The following is a 15,836-nucleotide window of genomic DNA, read 5'->3' on the forward strand; positions in this document are numbered from 1 at the left end:
AAGTATGAATCTTAAAGGGATAGTTCACCCTAAAATGAAATTTCACTCGTAATCTACTCACCACTATGTACATGGAGGGGGTGGGTGGAGTGTTTGAGTCCACAAAAAGTATTTTGGAGTTTCAGGGGTAAACAGCGTTGCAGCCAAATCCAATACAAGCGAGGTAGATGGCGACCAAGTGCCTGCGTGCTGCTCCTGTGATGTCATCCAAGTGTCCGTAAGCCCCGACATTCAAATTCAACTCGAAACAGTGTCATTAACACCATGTTTTTGCCTAAATGTCCACTGAGATCCTTCTCTGGAGCCGCGCTCATACATGGATCACAGAGGACATTAATGCTTAAAAATGCAAATCACGCTGTTGCAAACTATTTTGAATGGCGGGGCTTAGGGACACGTGGATGAAACCACAGGAGCAGCGTCATTTAATGTTTTTTTCTGTTTGTTTTGTTTTTACGTTTGAGGAAGTGGTTACAAATTACTCCATTTGTATCGGACTGTTGACCCCCTTAAACTCCAAAAGTGTGTTCCCTCCATCAGCACAGTGATGAGAAGATAATGAGTGAATTTTTCAATTTTGGGGGGAACGATCTCTTTTAAGACGGATAACTAGGCTGTGTGCTGCACTGGCTCCATGCAGCCAAGTCAGAGAGGAAGGTGTCTGTTTGAAAGGAGAACTGATTGTGGGTTTTTCACCTTCCTGTCGCCTGTTGGAAGTGACAGCAGTTGGTTTCTCATCCCTGGGACAGAAGAAGTGAGCCTCAGCAGCAGCACAGCCTGGTCACTATCTGCCAGCAGCCCCCTTAAGCTCGCTCCCGAAGGCGCGCCCCCGCCAGTGATGCGAGCGGAGCTGTCGGCAGTGAGATCATGTGAGAGTCCACGCTCGGAGAAAGTAGGTTAGCAGGGTAGACTGAGAGGAAGGCAGGCGGACAATCACAGCTCGGAGAGAGGGAGAGAAAGAGGGAGAGCGAGAGAGAGAGAGAGAGAGAGAGAGCAGCCAGCACTCTGCCACCGTGGGACTATTCTGTCAGAAAAGAAAACCAGAGAGAAAGTTGATCCGAATCTATTCGTCCTGCGCGTTTAGGATGCGATCCAAAGCGACTTCCTGCACTCTTTTACTCTGTTCGGACCTGACCGAGCGATAAACGCGAAGGAGAAGAGTTACAGTTTTTCTTCTTCTTCTTCTTCTTCTTCTTCTTCTTCTTCTTCCTCCATCTTCTTGTTTTTGTGAAAGCTGCAGCCGGGACCAGGTGAACACTGACAGAGCCAGCGTCCTCTGGCTCCTGCGCTCCCCCCCCCCCCCCTCGGTCCTGTCACCTCCAGTCGCCACATGTAGTCTAGTTTTTCTTCGCCCTGATCCGGAGACAAGAACACAGCAACCATGAGAGGTGAGTGGGTGCGTGCGTGTGTCATAATAATACATCTGTTTGGTTGAACTTGGGGGGGGGACGTCGCGGTGTTTGTGTGCGTGTGTGTGTCTTGTGCGGCCACATGGGTGAGAGCACGAGTTGAAGTGCGTTTGCCTTCCCAAGTGCGCATTAATCCCTCATGGATTATCTGTGCACAGGGCTCCCCCGGGGCTGCGTGCGCCACTGAAGTCCAATGCAACCGTAAAGACACGCAGCCACTCTTATTCTAGTCTGTCCTATGTTATCATAACAAAAGTATCGTTGAACTGCGTGCACGGTGAGGAAGTGGCTGCAGAGACGCACACATGTGTTGTTTGAAGGGAAATGGGAGTCACGTCGCACCTGTGGTGTCCTGCTGTAAAATGTGCCAGGGGGATTCATGTTCGAGTTATGCAATAAGGGGAGGGAGGGGCGTGAGGGGAGCTTGTCTTTAACCAAAACTAGAATTATGTAACAGAGATAATATTCGTTTTTTTCCCGGTTTCTTTATCAGGTGAATTTAAAAAAAAGAAGACAGACAACGTTTTTTTTTCACAAACCGCGAAAAAACACACATAATATAGCCATTTCCCTGGTATTTATGTACACTCAACCATCTTATTATCTTATATGTCTTAGAATTTAAACTCCCTGGAGAACGTCGGAAGTTTCTACTGTAGTGATTTATGAAAACATGGAGTTGGGCAACGTGGGCGTGAGGCTGCTGAGCCGGTGTTGTGATGTGGTGACTGTGCCAGCATGGTCGACAGTGTGTTGGTACAGAGGGAGAGAGGGACCTGGCTGTTCCACTGACCTAGTTGTGTCACCCAGCATTATACGGCACTGGCAGCGGAGGGAGGGGGGAGCGACTGTGGGAAGCGCCATGTGCGGGCTACAGGCGGCCCGCACGACGACGTGTTGCCCCCTGACACAGGCCGAACTTGAACTTGCGGGCAGCAGATGGGTGTTATTGACAAGGGTGGGTGTTTGTAGACAGACTGTGAAGAACAAACTGACGAATCATAAATCAATGATTCATACAAAATACTAAAATAGGCTTAAATGTCACATGGAATTCCCATTTATCTGAAATGTGTATATTCTGTGCATGTGTTAGGTCCACACCGGGGCTGCAACCTCTTAAACTTGCATTCACCTGCATCCACTTCTGATTCATTTACAAATCAATGAATCAATCACACTTATGAATGCTGTATTTTTCAGTTGCTCTGTTTGGTTCTGCTCTTCTGTTTCATTCCTTGGTTTTTGGTCTAAGCAGGGCCAACATTACAGTCCTCGCTCTTCAGAACAGATAAATAGACTATAGGCAAGCGTTGTTTTTTTTAATATTATTGTTGAGCAAAGAGATGAATGTTTGCACTAAGAAGGGGGAGGGCTGGAGAGAAGCAGAGGGGGCCTCTGGTGGAGGGAGGTTCCCTTTCTGGCAGGATATCCAAAGGTAAACAAACCTTGGCCCTTTCTTAGCCCGTAGCTCTGAAAACGGAGGTTGCTCAACTCAACTTGCTGTTTCCTCACCCCCCCCCCCCCCCCCCCCCCTAAAAAAGAGCATCAGCATTTTATTTGTTAAGGCCTCAGCTTTAACCACGCTTTGCAATCACGCATACAATTTTTCAGGCATCTTGGCAAGTTGACAAGACTTTTTTCTGCTGATGTCTGGACGTTGGATGCTTCCTGGACCCAAGAGCGCACTTTGTTTTTTAACGTGTAAACACAGTGAGAGATCATGGGACTCATGTCATACACTGACACCCGCTGCAAGGGGCCTATGGAATTCTTAGCTCTCTAATCCCCAACCCTCTCTGTGGGCCTCAGCTTGGCCTCCACTGGTATTTGCATCTTTTTAAAATAGAGCCTTTTGATTTGAATGCTCTGGCAGCCTGACTGTGTACATGCATTTAGTGTCGAGACTCAACACCATTGTTCTGTTTCAAGGAGGGCCATCGACAGGGAGGGAAAAGAAAAGAGTACTACGATGTATAGGGGGGAATCAGTGAGAAGATAACAAATAAGCTTTTGTCACGTATCTTAGAATGTTATAATTGAATAATATGGCGATTTAAATATAGAAATAATATAGAACATCTCTCTGAACATGATTTCCAAAGAGAAGGAAAACACACAACTGCGGTGAATTGTTGTAATACATCTCCGTGCTGAGCTGAAGGCCTACACCCAACTGTGAAGCATGACACAACAAGTGCTTCAGACGTACACAGCCCGAGCACACAAGGCCCCCACTCGGAGTGTCTCTCCGAGCTCAGTCTCATTAAGAGCAGGTCATGAACAACATGCAGTCACGCCACTGAGACCTCAGTTGATCTGTTGCTTGTCTGCATAGTGTCGTGACTCACGTGATAAGCAAACACGAACAACCTGTATCTGATTAAACTGTTTATGACATTTTTAACAGAGAATTGGTGCACCGAGGATTTCCGTGCATGTGGGGAGTTAAAATACATTCTTGTGTTCGTCTGGCCACTGTGTGAGTCACTGACTGGAGAATACAATAGATGCAGAGAGTTGAACTGTTGCAAGCACAGTCAATGATTTTTTTTCTCTCTCTCTGCCTGTCCCGACACCACCTTACTGAATTAGGCTTTCAGAGATAACACAGTTTACACATTTAGCTGGTTGATAAACAACCTGTTTGCAGCAGAGCTCCTAAAGTGTCTCTTGCCCAGTTCATTTTGTGAAAAGGCCTTGGGTGTGCCGCACAAAGTTGCGGTCACGCTACTTAAACACCTTTCTTTGTTTGCCATTTGAATGCGGAATTACACATTATTGAGTGCATTGACTGCAAACACCTTTAAAACGTTAATGTGTCAGTGGTTGATAAATGTTAAGTCAATGTCAGATGTCTCAAATCGATGTTCTAGGTCAACAATGATATTCAGGTTAAGGGTAAACGTTAGTGTGGCTCCTGCTGCTGCTGTTGTTGGTTGAATCTGACATGTTTGTTTAGTAGGTTTTAATTTGGTATTGACACCTTCACAACAATAGTTGCCAATTAGTTAGTTAATCGATAAGTCAATACATACAGCCTACGACTAACCGGCAAATTTTCTGACAATAGTTGGCGTCACTTTTGAGGCAAAAAGTACTGAAAATGCACTGTTGCAGATTCTTGTGATTTTATTAGTGACATATGATAATATACAGAATACAACTGTGTTGTTGACACAGTGTGTCCAAAGTTGAAATATGTTGCCTTTGGCTCCAGGACTTTTAATGTTGACTTTTTTCATGTTTTTTTCAGAGCATACAATCAATTAATCAAGAAATAATGGATAACAGAATTCTATCACTGAGATAATAGTTACTTGCAGCCACAGTTTTTCTGTCTCTGCTGGTTCAGCGACACACACAAGCAACCTCAGTTCAATTTCTACATATTAATTATTTTTATGTCTATAATGGTCTAACTGTGTGACAATTTTTCATTCTCCAGGTTATAAAAGACGAAACTACATCAAATGAATGAATATTAGGGAGATGAATCTCAGTTTGCTGTCTGTGGGTTGCGTTCGTATATATATGCGGAGAGTCAAGAGAAGTGAATGTGTGGTTGTAGCAGCAGGGGTGGGTGGCTGGGCATCTGTGTAAATCTGGCTTCCAGCACAGGACAAGAATAGAACAGGTTGAAGCAGAAGCTCAATGTCAAAGAGAGGGGAGGGGGACGGATGGCTGACATTCAAGTTCCTGAGCTTGTCTGCTGGGGAGCGGGCTGTGGACAGGCAGAGAAGGGGCCGTTGTATTCCACATGAAATATGTTTTTTCTCTCGCAGCACAGTGTTGGATTATTGCATAAACATCAGCGTATACAGAAATAGACTGAATTGTAAATCAGAGATGTGTCTAGTGTTAGAACTGAACTGGTAACTGTAGTTTTCCTAGCCTCATCATCGCAGCCTGTCTTGGTTCATTTAGCTGTTACATAACACTGACCAGTTTTCAAATGCAACTTATGAGCCTTCAGGGAAATGTTTTATAGGGGAATTCTGAGCGCTGTCTGGATCCACCTTAAAACTGGTCTGCGGAGAGACGGGATCGCGCCTGCCTGCCTCCCTCCTCCCTCTCCCCCTGCAGTGGGAAAGTGTGTCAGTGGGACAGAATGTCCACATGAGCTGACAGGCCCCAGCGACGACGAACGGATGACTCAGCCAATGCCGAGGAGGCTCGGCGAGCGCTCAACCAGTAGGAAAGGGGAGAGTCGGCAGAGGGCGGGTTCTCGGTCCTGCTAGATTGAGCCCTGAATGAGTGTTGTGAGGAATGCTCACAGACTCGAGTTATATAATTAAGAGATGAGGGAGGGGTGGAGGCGAACCTGAGAGAAAAAGAGGAAGGGAGGGCGGGAGGGGGAAGAGGCAGATATTTTTCCATTGCATGCCTGCAGCTGCCCTGATCAGTTAGAGTATTTTAGTAACAGTTTCAGCAGAGAGAGATGGCCGACTGCTGCGTTTAAGGAGGTGGAAATTTGTGTTTTCCAGTAGCTAAGAGTCCAGCAATTCCCCATCAGTCAGTGGTTTTCCACACATCGTCCCAACACGTCCGAGAAGGCACAAATACATATTTTAATAAATCAGGTGACAAGGCGAAGTTGCAACAATAACACAATATAGTTGCTGTTGTTGTTTTCACCTCAATCGAGGAAGAAGGAGTCTTTGTTATATGTGCAAGGGTCATGTGATTCCCTATCTGTTTGTGTACTCTGTTCCCTCATGGGGGCCACATGAAGGGTGCAGAAAAACGCAGTTCACAGCAAGTTATGGTCTCTTGTACTTGTTGTGGGAGGGTTTGTCTGCAAGGTTGTTATTATCAACAGAAAAAGATTTAAAAAAAATATATAAATACACTGTATATGACCTATATGATGCTATTACATCCTGTTTTGGGGTTTTGTCATTGTCACACACCGATGCAAAGTGCAGGATTTGACTCAAGCACTGATGTGTTTTAAATTTCTTAACTGTGTTAATAATTAGACAATAATAATAATAAAAATGGAGTTTAGTGCTTTTCAGTTAGTCACATGTTTCACCAACTCAACGCAGCAGGGTTCAGGGGTCATTCAGCATCGTAAAGGAGAGACAGGAAAGACATAAGATATAGTCAAAGATCGCAGGACAAAAGGTTTTATTAAAAGCCTCCAGGTGAAAGAAGTCAGTGCTGTTTGCTACCATGACATTTACAGACACACATGATCACCCCTGGTCATGGGGTAATGTCTTAAGAAGAAGACTGACCTCGGGAGAACAGGAGCCTGTGTCTGAAACCTGTAACACTGTCAGTAAAATATTAATTTACAATCTAAAAACGTAAGGCCTCCTAGGGACAGGAGGCGAGGAGAGGTGCAACATAACAACAAATCCTCGCAGATGCATTTTGTATCAGTCGGAGGCAGGAAATAGACTTCTCATTGAGCCCAGAGTACATGGGGGGATACAGTAGTCTGACTGTGACTAGATAAAAGCATAGGGCAACCTTTTTCAAGGATGACAGAAGATACAAAGGAACGACTGTAATCTTGCCAAGGTTTATAGCCGAGGAAAACAACATGATAGCGCGACAGAAGCAGGACAGGACCAGAGGGGAGAGGCCTGAAATAATTGGGTTAGGGGAAAAAGTAATAAAAGGATGACAGATTTTATGTGTGCAAACAAGGACAATCTGTGACATGTCACACATCAAATAAACAATATACAACACACATACTGTTTATCATTAGCATGGAAATTGTCTATTTGTCCAAAGTGCTATGAAGAAATGGAAAATATTAAGGGTTAAAAAATGATTCACTGGGTAAGACTAGAAAAGGAAGAAAGAGGAAGAAACAAGTACCATAGAAAGAAAGACTTCAATTTTTCGCATCAACACTGATATATACAACACAACCAGGTGTTTCTTAAGCAGAGCCCAGATCGAGGAGGATTCAGTACATCATTTACAGGTCCAGAACAATATTTATCAAATATGTTTTTGGTCATTTCACCTTAATCAACAGGATAGTAAAGCATGAAATTGAGAGAATGTGGGGAAAACATGCAGCAACTGGCGGGGTCGGAACCGAACCCATGGTCGCTGCAGGAGGAGCCAAGCCTTCTTTGCAAGTTGAGAACAGTTGCAGCGCTGCGTAGACGTGTCAGAATCAAAGTTACACAACATCTTGGATTAAATCAGTAGTTCAGGCAAGTCCCACTGACTCCCCTCAGAGTGAAGCAGGCATGGAATAAATGCCAAATATGGGCTTCTGTGAAAGTGTTTTGTCTGAATGGATGTATCGTGTTACAGAGTTGTGTTAGTGTATAGTTATTGAACTATACTTTGGCAACAGTCCACAGGATGACGCGAGCCAAAGATGTAACTCCTGAGCAGATGTTGAAGACTGACTTTCCAATCTCATGTGCAGATATGAGAGTGCTCATATGAGTCCCAAGAGTCTGCAGCTTTCTGACCCCTCTCTCGTCCCACTTGTTTTCTGTCCTGCAGCTCAGATAGAGGTCATCCCCTGTAAGATCTGTGGGGACAAGTCCTCAGGAATCCACTACGGAGTCATCACCTGCGAAGGCTGCAAGGTGAGGAGGAAACCTGGAGCTTGGCGGACCTAAATTTGAATCAACCTGTTTTATTTAAAATGTGCAGGCACTCATTGTGTGTCTGTGTGTTTGTCTAGGGATTCTTTCGGCGCAGCCAGCAGAACAATGCCATGTACTCATGTTCCCGCCAGAGGAACTGCCTGATTGACCGAACAAACCGTAACCGCTGCCAGCACTGCCGCCTACAGAAGTGTCTGGCTTTGGGCATGAGCAGAGATGGTAAACACAACGCACCGTAACCACAACATTTAGATAAACTGAAGCTTTGACATACAAACGACAGGTTTAGTGGGGATTTGTGTGTGTGTGTGTGTGCCTTTAATTTAAAGCTGATACCTGGAGAATTCGAAGCCCTCAGCAGTAATGTTCCTCATCAGCTGTTGCAGCAGAGCTCAGCACACGCTCACCTCTCCTGTGGACCGCAGAGAGAAAACAAATATGGTATATAGACTGAGGAGGTGATGGACTGTCATCATTCAAACTGGATATAGAAACAGGAACATACAGTACTCGAGATAAGGTGGCAGAAGGAATCGTATGTGAGCCAGGAATATCTTACAGTTGGACTGAGGTCACAGCTACAGATGTGAAGGTTTTAGTTTGCACATATGCAAAAACGAAAAATTGACTTAGTTTTATCAAAATAAACACATCTCAACCACGCAGCGGGAAGCTTCAGTTGAGATTAGGTTTCATTTTACCAAAAACACATGTATCTTCTTGTTCTCTCTGCAGCCGTGAAGTTTGGTCGCATGTCGAAGAAGCAGCGCGACAGCCTCTACGCCGAAGTGCAGAAGCACCAGAAGTCCCAGGAGTGTGCGGGCTCCGGAGGCAAAGGCTCCACCGCTCTGTCTTTACCCAAGGACGAGGGAGTCTGCCGAGGCAGTGGGGAGGATGGTGAGGAGGTCCTGAGCCGGTCCTACAGCAGCGGGGGCTCCAGCTCCACCATCAGCGACCTGGACGACATCGCAGCGCTGCCTGACCTGTTCGATCTGCCGCTGACCCCCGAGGAGGCCAGCGAGTACTGCAGCCTGGAGCTGCTCGGCGGGGGCACCAGCACCGGCAACACCTCCAACTCATCGTCCTCCTCTGCTTCCTCCTCCTCATCCTTGTCCAATCAGAATTCCCCTCAGCCGACTGTACTGGACAGGACGGACAGCACTGGGATACAGCTCCTGCACACACACTCTCACACGCAGGTGGTGCTGGGAGACACACTTCTGGACCATCTGCCTGATGACTGCTCAATAACAGAACTTGGTGAGTCTAAACGATATAATGTCACAGAAATTCCTTTTATTCAACCCTTTACAAACAGTGTGTGTACACGTTATTCTCATTGTATATTAGCAAGCCCAAGTGCAACTAAATAGACAATCAGGCCCTAATACAAGGTTGCAGTGTTTGTATGGTCTGCTTTTTGTAATTTGTCCTACTGCTGGCATTTTTCACTTCCTGCTTTGTGCTCTGCAAACTAAAAACTTCTGTAAAATGATTCACATTAAAACTGTCCTGAGAAACTCAGGGACCGTAAATCCTTTATTGTGTAACATTTATTGCAACTGCGTAGTATTTATAACAGCAGTAAACACGGCAAAACAGAATGAATCGTTAATAATAAATCAATGACCGAGGAGAGACTTGCTCCGTAAAGAGACTATGGCATGGGGATGCTCTACGGGGAACAAATTGCTCTACAAATGTCATATGGGTAGTGTTCATTTACTTTAGTGTTTTTATTACCTGACCGTTATCTGAGTACTGGATCTTATTAGGGAACTTACAGTACATTATCAGGGGCAGATCAAGCAATAAAGCTGTAGTGGTATTTATTTTTAAGAGGTTGGAGACATCATTCATAGCAGTGTCTCTGGAGACCTTGAGGAAGAATGCATTTAAAAGGGTCTCTGGGGACTATTAAAAGAAGCTGTAGGTAAATATTGAAGCTGCTGGATATAACAAGGGCAAGAGGTGTAGGAGATTCTAACTTCTGCTAAAATAAGCTGAGCACTCAGAATCACTCTCTGTCTTTTTGGGGACCCACAGCATTGCAAAGCTCATTAGTTCCTTACTCAAGATCACACCAATGCCCTCAGCTGTGAATAGATACAGTAAACAACACCCATGTTCCACCCTGCCGCTATCTCTCAAACCTACTGCCACCAAAAATAATCTGTGTGAGTGAGACAACACTAATGTTTGTGCTTGTTTTGTTCCACAGAGCGCATCACTCAGAGTATTGTTAAGTCTCACTTAGAGACGTGTCAGTACAGCGCCGAAGACATGAAGAGATTCACCTGGGTACAATACACTCCTGAGGAAACACGTGCTTTTCAGAACAAGGTACACGATCGAGCCCAAAGCTGTTTGTCACAATCAACAGTAACATTTATTATTATTAAGTCCTGTCTGCTTCCAAAACATCTTGTTGTTGGGCAGAGATTAAATATCTTTTACTGAAAATATCTGTTTTGTCTGTGCACGCACTGAAGCTGATTGTGTATTTCTGATCATCTCCCTGTTCCAGTCAGCTGAGTGGATGTGGCAGCAGTGTGCCCACCACATCACCAACGCCATCCAGTACGTGGTGGAGTTTGCCAAACGCATCACTGGCTTTATGGACCTATGCCAGAACGATCAGATAATACTGCTCAAAGCCGGTGAGTGCACAGTCTAAAGTACTCACAATAAATACTTCAACCGACTTAATTCATACAAAGGTGACAAAGGAATTCATTCTCTGAAACTTGCTAACTCTGGTTCTTTCCTCTGCTTTGTCTCCAACCTTCTATCTTTGCTAACATTTGTTTCTAATATGGACCTTCTATGTCCCTCCCCTCCTCTTTCCTCTTCTGACTCCATCTCTACATCTCTCTCTGTCTGGGCCTCTATCGGTGGCTGACCTTTCAGGCTGCCTGGAGGTGCTGCTGATACGTATGTGCCGAGCTTTCAACGTCAACAACAATACCATCTTCTTCAACGGGAAGTTCGCTCCGGCCCAGTTCTTCAAAGCTCTTGGTGAGGAGCAGCTTGATTGGGAATGTAAATTGTGTCGCCTCTAAGACATTCAGATAATTGACGGGTTCACACATTGAAGTGTCTTATGCATCTCGGGCCTTATGTAAGCTTGTGCCTTTTTTCCCTTTCGCACTGTGCACTAATTGCTGTCAGAACACACCAGCTGTGTATGGAAATGCCAGGGCTCTCACTGTTCTCAATCCATTATTGACTCAGATGCCTCTGCAATGACTCATCATTTTAAATAACACATATTACATTACATGTCATTTACATTACATGGCTTTTATCCAAAGCGACTTACATTTTAAGAACACTCATCATTTTATGAGGGGCCATCTAGGGGTTCAGTATCTTGCCATGGACACTTAGGCATGCAGATGGGATAGAGTGGGATTCGAACCAGCAACCTTCTTGTTGCAGAGCACCCGCTCTATCCCCTAGGCCACGCTCTCCCCATACCATAACTGTGCTTATTCTTCTGAAAAATGTTTCCATAAGAAATGCGTTTCCGTCTCGTCAACAGCAGTTTGTTAAAGCTGAATCGTCTACTAGCTGTTTAACAATACACCCTTATGGAGGAATAGAAAAAACACTAAAGGGCACGTGAAAACAATGTGATAAACCAATTTAAGGAACAATTTGCCATTTCTAATATTAAATGATGGATAGTGTCTGTCAGTACAGCAGATTGACTTGTCAGCGATTCTGTCTCTGCTGTCCTTATGACATTTCACAACCTTTTCATAGCATCAAATTAAATCCCAAGTTATATTTGATGCTATGAAAACTGTTTAGTTAGGTACATGTTCTGTCAATTAACATGAAGGAGGCAGGATTTATAACCTGTACTGCAGCCAGCCACCAGGTGGTGATTGAGACACTTTGGCTTCACTAATGGGGAGCAGTCATTCCGTCCATCTTTATAAACACTCTATGAGTAAGACCTGGTATTTTCATTGTCGGCCACAGTAGCTCAGTGATTACACACCAGTATCTCCTACATCAGCTGTCATTTTAAGGAGCATTTAGGTCTTCAGACTGTTGTTTTTGACAGAATTAAATCAATATCCTGTGTCTTTGCAGGTTGTGATGACCTGGTCAGTGCAGTGATCGACCTTGGAAAAGGACTCTGCCGTCTACAGCTGTCCGATGAGGAGATGGCTCTGCTTAGCGCTGCCGTCCTTCTTTCCCCAGGTGAATAATCTTCCTTCTATTTCTATTTCTCGCCCACAGATACTTTCATAAACACAAACATGCTCAAGAGGGAAGCAACTATCCTATTATGGAATAACAGCAGTCCGTATGTTTTGTCCTTGCTAAAGGAAGAAACACTGACTATAAGATGTCCATTTTCAACATAACATTCTGACCAAAATTTGCTTTTGATTTGCATGTAGGTTTTCAGTTCACTATTGCAGATTGATATACTTTTAATGATTTTATATTATAGAACTTTTTTTCATACGTATTTTGCTTATTTTTACATTTTATTAATATTGTTATTATTATTGAATTTATTTCCCTTTGTTAATCTTTACAACAGGAACAATTTGATTTGTTGTAATTAATGCAGGATGACAATAAAGTTCTTGAATGTCGAATGAAGGGCTTACACAGAATACAGACAGCATGGGGTACTGTCATTTGATTTGAACAGCCGTAAAGCTACTTAAGGAGAATTAAACAGAGGAAACTGTATGCTAAAGGTAAATCCTTTTCTCCTGTAGATCGACTGTGGTTGACAGAAGGCCAAAAGGTTCAGAAACTCCAGGACAAAGTCTACCTGGCTCTGCAGCACAGTCTACAGAAGAGCGGTGCTTCTGACGAGAAACTGGACAAGGTAAAGCCAAACAGTTGCAACTTCTACTTGTTTAACGTGAACAGTTGCGTGACAGACCCAGACATTTACATTTTGTATCTCCTCTGTCCCCTCAGATGATGTCCAAGCTGCCATCAATGAAGTCTATCTGTAACCTCCACACCGACAAACTGGAGTTTTTCCGTTTGGTTCACCCAGAGACCGCCTTCAGCTTCCCGCCACTGTACCGGGAAGTTTTTGGCAGCGAGATGTCTCTGCCGGACTCCACAGACAGCTAGACAGATAGATAAACACACAAGAGAGATGGAGAGAGTGTATTGAGGGGTAGGGAAGCAAAGACAAAGAAGGATAGAGATGTTGAAGCTCAAAAACCAGCAGTTAAGAGACAATCCAGGACTTGTAATACTTCGTCTCCCATTATCCCAAACTATACCTCCACTTTCCCAGCAGGCAAAGCACCTTACACTACAGACCACACATGCTTATGGTCCTCTGCATATTGTAGCATTAACAACGAGCGGATGGACACCGTAAAATAATGACAACATAGCGGCCTGCTTAGCATGAAACAGCTCCAAGCTCTAGGACTAGTTTTAAGATCAGATCCGCTGTGGATCACCCAAACAGTTATGAATGTACCTCATTGATCAGCACCAGTGCACAAGCAAACCAAACAACCATGAATGTACGATCCCTGCCACTTCAAGACACGTCGTGTTAGAATGAATTCATATTGATCACCAGATCTCGCAGTTAATACAGATCTCAGTCAGTAGTTCTCTCTGTAATAAAGCATCTCAGTATGGTACACCTGTGTATTCATACAGACAATATCTGACCATTACTTAGGGACCAAGATCACAAGTCATTTTCTCTGCTATAAAACGAAAACTCAGATTCAATGACTCGAGGCTTAGGCTGACCTCCCACATCATTAGAGAACCGCTCTTGCACACATTTAGACGGTGTTCGGTGCTGCCTTTTTTGTAGGCTCTTGTAATGCAAGGAGAAACCTCAGTCCCACACACCCCTTTCCTTGTAAATGCCACTTAGAGACAGGACAAGAAGAAATTATCTTTAATTTATATACACATTTATAAACAAATATTTTAAATAAGAATGTAAATAGATGACTATATAGGTATATGGAGAGAGTCAGAGTGTGTGTGTTCAGTTCAGAGAGAAAGGCAGAGGAGTGGATCGTGAGATGTGAAGGACGTAAAGAAAAGATGGATGCGTGAGGATACCTGATTTTTTTTGGACTCGGATGATTTTTCTGGACTATTTTTCCTCTCTTTGAAGGACTCTCAGGTTTTCGTGACAAAAGACCCCGTCTTACCCCTGACGGCAAACCCAGCTGGGGTTACGCGCGGTCATCAGGCAAGCGACGGGGTGGACACTTGTTGCTGATGCAACACAGCAGGGGAGGCAGTGTGCCCCAACAAAGGCAAAACAAAGAGAAAAACATTGCCTTCTTCTTGCATTTGAACTGAGAATTTTCAGTTTGCACTGTGGCTGCACCCTGCGCCCCTGCCTTAAGAGACAAGAGGAGAAACAGGACACTAAGGAGAAGAGAAAGCGAGTCAAAAAGATGACTTCGTGAACTGTAAAATAAAAGCAGACAAAAAAAGGCTCTGCCCCGCCTGTTTCTAACCAGCAGGCAGAAGAGTATGTGTTGTATAATTATCTTTCACTCATAATGTTTCAATTAGTTAAAGGCCAGGAAAATGATGGTCCTCAGTGTGTATCATAAAACCTTCCTGCTGGTTGGAGCAACTGTATTATTGTGTACATTTGCTGTTCCTCTCACCTTTAGTCCGAAAACCCAGCACTTGTCAGGATACCAAGCACTTATACTTTCCTCTTTCTCACTGGACACTAGTCTAAGACCAGACAGAGCTACCAGCTGCCCCCCTGAACTGGGCCTCAATGCCAGTAAGACTCAACCATTTTTAGTCTGTTGATTACTTTTGAATTTTTCTCCAAGTCTGTCACACAACGTCACCTGTAACAGTATAGATTTGTCATGTACATAAAGTAAAACACTTTGAAAATGAAAATAACTTACTTGGGTTGCTGTGAAGTTCTCGAGCAGAGTCCGGGGGGACCTGCTGTTAGCCGCTCAGGGAACTAGCTGTGATCTCTCGTCCCTTTATTACTAGTGTCGTCTTTTAGCCTTGTACTCCTCACACCTTTGCACCTAAGATGAGACCCGTAACCATAATCACTGTGGACGTAGGTTCTATTTTTGTGAATGTTACTCACAAAGTGTCAAAGTCCTTCCCAATGGTCGTAATATTGTAACATTAAATTTAAAGAGCAGACTTAAAAAAAAAAAAAAAATCAGTTAGAGTTCAAAAATGGATTTCATTATTGGGTTTAATGTTTCTTTTGCTGTGATTTTCATTGATTTGTCAGTCTTCATCCACCTTTTTTCTTTAGGTGTCCCCACTTTTTGTTTTGTAAAGTCTGTGTCAGTGATCAATTTTTTTTTTATTGAAGAAAGATTAGGAAGGTTACAAACAACAAAAGAATAGTTTGTCTTCATTCTCTTTCTCTCTATGACAAAATGTACAAGAGGTATATTACTAGTCCAAAGGTATCTGAGTCACACAGCTCGATATATATTGTTGTCCAATGGGATACCTTATATGTGGTTTTAAGAATGTAATAAATTGTTTCATTTTCTTTTGAAATGTTTCATTGAGTCTCATTTAATCTTAAATTTTTGCTTTCATATCAGTAAATATGTACAGTGTGTCTCTGCATGTTAACGTTACAGATTATATCTAAATCATTTGATCTATATTATACCGTGCCTCCTCTATTCTATCAGTGCCATTAATTTGAACTGTTAATGGATTCTCAAACAATTCATCGGCAGCAATTGATCCACAGCTCATTTGAGGCATCAATCAATCAAGAACTCAAAGAAGAATGTTTTGACTGCAGCTTCTCATATACTAGGATTTACTGTCAGGGCTTGGCATACAC

The 15,836-nt window shown here is 43.7% G+C and overlaps 1 protein-coding gene across 2 annotated transcripts; it reads left to right on the plus strand.

Annotated features, from left to right (window-relative positions):
* Positions 1-801: 801 nt before the first annotated feature.
* Positions 802-15,538, plus strand: rorcb (RAR-related orphan receptor C b). 2 transcript variants are annotated; one of them, XM_062405310.1, is made up of 10 exons: positions 807-1,388; positions 7,896-7,981; positions 8,080-8,221; positions 8,738-9,262; positions 10,224-10,345; positions 10,530-10,662; positions 10,913-11,020; positions 12,107-12,217; positions 12,751-12,863; positions 12,959-15,538. In XM_062405310.1, exons 1-10 carry the CDS (start codon positions 1,382-1,384, stop codon positions 13,118-13,120), a joined length of 1,509 nt encoding a protein of 502 aa, XP_062261294.1. In that variant the 5' UTR covers positions 807-1,381; the 3' UTR covers positions 13,121-15,538. The 2 variants fall into 2 exon arrangements, with proteins under 2 accessions (XP_062261296.1, XP_062261294.1); XM_062405312.1 differs by lacking the exon at positions 10,913-11,020 and having other exon boundaries at positions 802-1,388.
* The last annotated feature ends 298 nt before the right edge of the window (positions 15,539-15,836 follow it).

Source organism: Platichthys flesus, chromosome 14 (assembly GCF_949316205.1).
Source record: "Platichthys flesus chromosome 14, fPlaFle2.1, whole genome shotgun sequence".
Classification (NCBI taxonomy): Eukaryota; Metazoa; Chordata; class Actinopteri; order Pleuronectiformes; family Pleuronectidae; genus Platichthys; species Platichthys flesus.

Excerpts from the sequence above, each read along its gene's own strand:
- rorcb (XM_062405310.1), top strand. Across the intron at positions 7,982-8,079 it reads TCACCTGCGAAGGCTGCAAG|GGATTCTTTCGGCGCAGCCA; the intron begins GTGAGGAGGAAA and ends GTGTTTGTCTAG. Across the intron at positions 10,346-10,529 it reads CACGTGCTTTTCAGAACAAG|TCAGCTGAGTGGATGTGGCA; the intron begins GTACACGATCGA and ends TCCCTGTTCCAG.